Source organism: Phaenicophaeus curvirostris, chromosome 26 (genome assembly GCF_032191515.1).
Source record: "Phaenicophaeus curvirostris isolate KB17595 chromosome 26, BPBGC_Pcur_1.0, whole genome shotgun sequence".
Classification (NCBI taxonomy): domain Eukaryota; kingdom Metazoa; phylum Chordata; class Aves; order Cuculiformes; family Cuculidae; genus Phaenicophaeus; species Phaenicophaeus curvirostris.
In genome coordinates this window covers 6,388,077-6,393,465 of record NC_091417.1, presented here as the reverse complement: position 1 = coordinate 6,393,465, position 5,389 = coordinate 6,388,077, and the positions used below count along the sequence as shown (strand labels likewise).

Genomic DNA, 5,389 nt, shown 5'->3' with positions numbered 1-5,389 from the left:
GCCCAGTCTCCTGTCATCAGCTGCCGGGGCCAGCGCTGGACGCAATCCATGGATTCTCCCTTCACTTAAGAAAGAGCAGATTGCATCGCAAGCTCAGAAGGGTGTTGTCAATGGGGATGTTTCTGAGACTGGGACCATGTTTTAAGTAGCGTCACTAAAGATTTATGGATCTTGACCTGTTCCTGGCACGGCAAGTTTCAGTTCTGCCAACCTCGGGGATGGTTTAGTAGTGGACAGGTACAGCTGGGCTTGATCTCAAAGGTCTTTTCCAACCAAGTGATTCTATGATTCAAATGAAGTTATAACGTTGTTATTGCCATCATCGTTATTACAATGGAAAATTAATTACACCTCTTGTACCTCTGGCCTTTCTTGAACGTGCCCCAGTGCTGCAGTGGAGGGTCTCGAGGTGGGTCCCACAGCATGCGTAGATTCTTAAGGCTAGAGAGTGCTTTGGAATGTGATCAGCATCTTTGATTCCGTGTCTGAAACCCCGTGCGTTTTGGACTCCATCGGGCTGGGGCAGCTCTCTTGGAAAGGAACCCAGCCTTGCAGGCAGGACAAGGGGAAGGACTTGATTCCTGCTCTTGCACAATGCTTGGATTGCAGCGGAAGGGCATTCTTAATGGCTTTTTGGAACCATAAATAGGTTGGTAATGGACTTCCCAAAAGCAGCTCTGGCCGCTAAAGTAGCATTTTCTCTGGGGCTGCTTAGCTGTGGGTGGGCAGGACTTGTGGGTTTAGGTTACTGATTATAGGTGGATGAGGAGGAATTAATTTGTGGAAGCGGAGCGGAAGCTTGTATAGGCAGTAGTGATGGTTGCACGCAAGGTCCTGAGGTGGAGAAAGGTGGAGATGGCTGAGATGATCCTCATTGAGAATAGTATCCAGCTCTGGCAGCATCCCTTCAAAGGGGACAGGATTGGTCCTGACCCAGCAGGTAACGACGGGGAGCAGACCGACCTCTGTGCTGAGATGGAGCGTGGACCAGGAGCAAGGGCCACACAGCCTCTGTGTGGTGACACTGGCTCTGAGGTGGCTCCTTGCGTGGTGTCCAGGGGGTGTAATTGCACGAGCCGTTCAATTGCCTGTGGAAAGCTGGGGTTTTCTGAGCGTCACATCCCCACGTATACTAAAATTAGGGCCAAAAAAAGCTCCAATGGCTTGATGTTAAAGCCTTTTGGCCAGAACTTCAGAAGGCATAACTGGAAAAGCAGGCTCTTGCCCAGAGGTGTTTCATGCTGCTTGGGTCCAGGTTGTGTTGGCGGATGAAGGGATTTCTTGGTAGCAGCAGTGCTGCTCGGGCTGGACTTGCAGGGTCCCTTCTGGATCGTGGCGGAGAAAAGCTTCCCAAGGCGTTAATGGGGAGGATGGACCTGGGGGGACCACTTCAAAAACCAGCTCCTGTGCTGGTCAGACGCACTGCAAAGGGATGTAGAGCTTGCTGGGTGCTTTGGGACAAGTCTGTCTTCACAGGATCTGTATCCCGGCTCGCTCTGGAGCTGCTCCCGGGGCGGGCTGCCTTTGGATCGGGATTGGGGCCAGGCAGGCGGCTGAGTCCTGCTTCTTCTTCCAAACTGCTCCATCTGCTCCTCGAATCCTGTGTTCAGTTCTGGGCCCCTCACCACGAGAAGGATGTTGAGGCTCTGGAGCGAGTCCAGAGAAGAGCAACGAAGCTGGTGAGGGGGCTGGAGAAGAAGAGGAGCGTCTGAGAGAGCTGGGGGTGTTTAGCCTGGAGAAGAGGAGGCTGAGGGGAGACCTCATTGCTCTCTGCAACTCCCTGAGAGGAGGTTGTGGAGAGGAGGGAGCTGGGCTCTTCTCCCAGGTGACAGGGGACAGGACGAGAGGGAATGGCCTCAAGCTCCACCAGGGGAGGGTCAGGCTGGACATCAGAAAGACATTTTTCCCAGAAAGGGTCATTGGTCCCTGGCAGAGGCTGCCCAGGGAGGGGGTTGAGTCCCCTTCCCTGGAGGGGTTTAAGGTGGATGAGGCGCTGAGGGACATGGGTTAGTGGTTTATAGGAATGGTCGGGCTCGATGATCCGGTGGGTCTTTTCCAGCCCGGTGCTTCTACGATCCGGCTGCTGAGCATCCGCTTTGCCCGCATCGCCCTCGAGGCGCTGGAACGCGCTGTCTGGGCCCGCCCGGCCGTGTCCCGGGAGAGCGGCGGCTTTGACCCGGAGTGAGACGTTTCTTTACCGCCCCCCCCGCTGCGGCCCCTCGGGGGGCCACCTCGCCCGGGGCCACCGCGCGGCGCTTGGAGGTTTGTCGAAGGGCAGGTCCCGGGCTGGCGTGGAGGAGCCGGTGCGGGACGGGACCGGGACAGCGGGACTGGGACAGAGGGACGGGGACAGCGGGACGGGGCTGGGACAGAGGGACCGGGACAGCGGGACGGGGCTCGGCCCGAACCCCGAACCGGGCCTTAAAATCCCCGTCCGGCCGCAGCCAATCAGAGCGGCGGGGGCGGGGCCTGGCCGGGCTCTGATTGGCTGCGGGGCGCGGCCTTTGCCTCGGGGGCGCGGCCCCATTGGCTGCGGGCGGCTCGGGGGCGTGGCATGAGCCAGGGGGCGTGGCCGGTGTCCCTCGGGGCGGGGCTTAGCCCTCGGGGGCGCGTCCCCATTGGCTGCCGGGGCGCGGGGGGCGGGGCTGTGGCGCGGGGGGCGGGGCTCCATTGGCCGCGGGCGGCGCGGGGGCGGGCCCGGGGCCGCGATTGGCCGCGCGCGGGCGCACGTGCCGGGGCGGCGCGGGGGCGCGCACTGCGCCGGCGGGAGCGCGCGGGGCGGGGCGGGCGCGGAGCGGCGGCGGCGGCGGCGGCGGCGGGAGCGGCGGGTCCGGGGCGGCGGGGCCCGCCGGGGCGGCCGGCGCCATGGGCACGGTGCTGTCGCTGTCGCCGAGCTACCGGAAGGCCCCGCTGTTCGAGGAGGGGGCGGGCACCGTGGGGCACTACACGGCGGTGCAGAACAGCAAGAACGCCAAGGAGAAGGGCCTGAAGCGGCACTCGCTGATCTCGGTGCTGCCCTGGAAGCGCATCGCCGCCGTCTCGGCCAAGAAGAAGAGCTCCAAGAAGGTGCAGCCCAACGGCGGCTACCAGAGCAACGTGACCCACCTCAACAACGAGAACCTGAAGAAGTCGCTCTCCTGCGCCAACCTCGCCACCTTCGCGCCGCCGCCGCCCCCCGCCGCCCTCGCCTCCGCGCAGAAGGCGCCCCCGGCCGCCCCCCCGCCCCCCCCGGCCTCCGCCGCCGCCGCCGCCGCCGCCGCGACCCCGCGCCGCGTGGTGGTTCAGGCGTCGACGAGCGAGCTGCTGCGCTGCCTCGGCGAGTTCCTGTGCCGCCGCTGCTACCGCCTCAAGCACCTCTCGCCCACCGACCCCGTGCTCTGGCTGCGCTCCGTGGACCGCTCGCTGCTGCTGCAGGGCTGGCAGGACCAGGGCTTCATCACCCCCGCCAACGTGGTTTTCCTCTACATGCTGTGCCGGGACGTCATCTCGGCCGAGGTGGGCAGCGACCACGAACTGCAGGCGGTGCTGCTCACCTGCCTGTACCTCTCCTACTCCTACATGGGCAACGAGATCTCCTACCCGCTCAAGCCCTTCCTGGTGGAGAGCTGTAAGGAGGCCTTCTGGGACCGCTGCCTCTCCATCATCGACCTCATGAGCCCCAAGATGCTGCAGGTCAACGCCGACCCGCACTACTTCACGCAGGTCTTCGCCGACCTCAAGAAGGAGAGCGGCGCCGAGGAGAAGGGCCGGCTGCTCATCGGCCTCGACCGGTGAGCGCCCGGCCCCGGGAGGCGCTTCCCGGGGGGCTGGGGGTTTTTTTTTTTTTTTTTGCTTTGGTTTGTTTGTTTTTTGGTTTTTTTTTCCAGGTAGGGAAAGCCGCTGCCCCGGGGTGGGGGGGGAGAACCCCGAATCCTCCCCCAGGACCGGCGGCCGCAGCCCCAGGACCGGGGAGGGGGGGAAACGGGGCAAACGATGGGGAGAAAAGCGGGTTAAAAGCTTCCCCGGAGGCGTCCGGATCGTGACTGAGCGGCGGCGGAGCAGCCGGGAACGGGACGGAGCCGCCCGGGACCCCCCCCCCCGCCCCATCCCTTTATTTATTTGATTTGAAGAGACTCGGATTCCCCGAGCGGGGCTGGGTGAGGGGAAAAACCCCGCTCCCGTCCCACCTCCTCGTGTGAAACGTCTCGTTCCCATCGTGCACTGACCGCGAGCGCCGTGTGAAGGACCCTCCTGGGTGTGCAAGGACCCTCCTGGGTGTGCAAGATCCACCTGGGTGTGCAAGGACCCTCCTAGGTGTGAAGGACCCTCCTAGGTGTGCAAGACCCTCCTAGGTGTGAAGGACCCACCTGGGTGTGCAAGACCCACCTGGGTGTGCAAGGACCCTCCTAGGTGTGAAGGACCCACCTGGGTGTGCAAGGACCCTCCTAGGTGTGAAGGACCCACCTGGGTGTGCAAGGACCCTCCTAGGTGTGAAGGACCCACCTGGGTGTGAAGGACCCTCCTGGGTGTGCAAGGACCGACCCCACATGCTGCTATACGAGTACTTCTAGAACACCCCCCCCCGCCGCTGACCTGGGGTGGGGGGGGAAGGAAAAGAAACAACCCCCTTCTTTATTCTTTCATTGTTGCTTTTACAGTGGTATCGCGCATGCAAACGGGAGCGTTTTTGTGTCTTCAGAAAAAAAAAAAAAAAGGCAAAAGCGTAAAAAAAAAAATAACAATAATGAATAAGCAAAAGGAAAAAAAAAAAACCACAAAACAAAAAAAAAACAAACGTGAAGGAGAGAGGCTGTCAGAGCGTGCACAAAGCTGGCACCGCCCGCGTCCTCTGGGCCCGCGGACCCAGCGGTTCCCCTGCCCTTTTCTGTTCTCCGCTCGGTTCTGGTTCGGTTCTGGTTCGTTCTGCTCCGTCGGGCGCCGGCCGCGCAGCCGAGGGGGACAAACACCGTGCCATTGATTTTTATTCTTAGTTTTTTTTCACTTGAAGCTCCATCGCTGTACATTGGACCCGCTATGACACATGTGTACGTACGTTTTTTTAGTGCAATCTCTTCTGTAGATCTTTGTTGACCAAATCGGTGGGTATTGTTATTAATTTATATTTGTCTCATTTTTGTATGTATGTGTATAGTGTGTTTGTAAGTATGTGTGGTTTATAACCTGACCGGCTGTGTCATGGGGCTCAGTGTGCCTGTAATTTAATCCCCTCCCCTTATTTTTATTTATTTTTGTACTGTGCTGATGAAATAAAAATGCACTGACCATCCATTACACGGCAGCGCTTCGTGGCGGACTCGTTTCTGCAGCCCCGCGCCCCCCGCGCCGCTGGGAAATGGGATTTGCCTGGATGGACGTGGGATTTAAGGCACCCGCGGGTCTCATCGCGGCG

The 5,389-nt window shown here is 60.6% G+C and overlaps 2 protein-coding genes and 1 long non-coding RNA gene across 4 annotated transcripts in view; 2 read left to right on the top strand and 1 right to left on the bottom strand.

The window, feature by feature from the left end:
* GPATCH8 (G-patch domain containing 8) overlaps positions 1–5,389 on the bottom strand; it is a 152,358-nt gene that overhangs the window by 115,297 nt on the left and 31,672 nt on the right. The window lies entirely within an intron of this gene.
* Positions 2,823–3,810, top strand: CDK5R1 (cyclin dependent kinase 5 regulatory subunit 1). Its single transcript, XM_069877149.1, has one exon. The coding sequence runs from the start codon at positions 2,866–2,868 to the stop codon at positions 3,772–3,774; it is 909 nt and encodes a 302-aa protein (XP_069733250.1). The 5' UTR covers positions 2,823–2,865; the 3' UTR covers positions 3,775–3,810.
* LOC138731149 (uncharacterized) lies at positions 4,014–5,271 on the top strand. The gene is made up of 2 exons (XR_011339132.1): positions 4,014–4,408; positions 4,468–5,271. It is a non-coding gene; the product is annotated as an uncharacterized lncRNA (long non-coding RNA).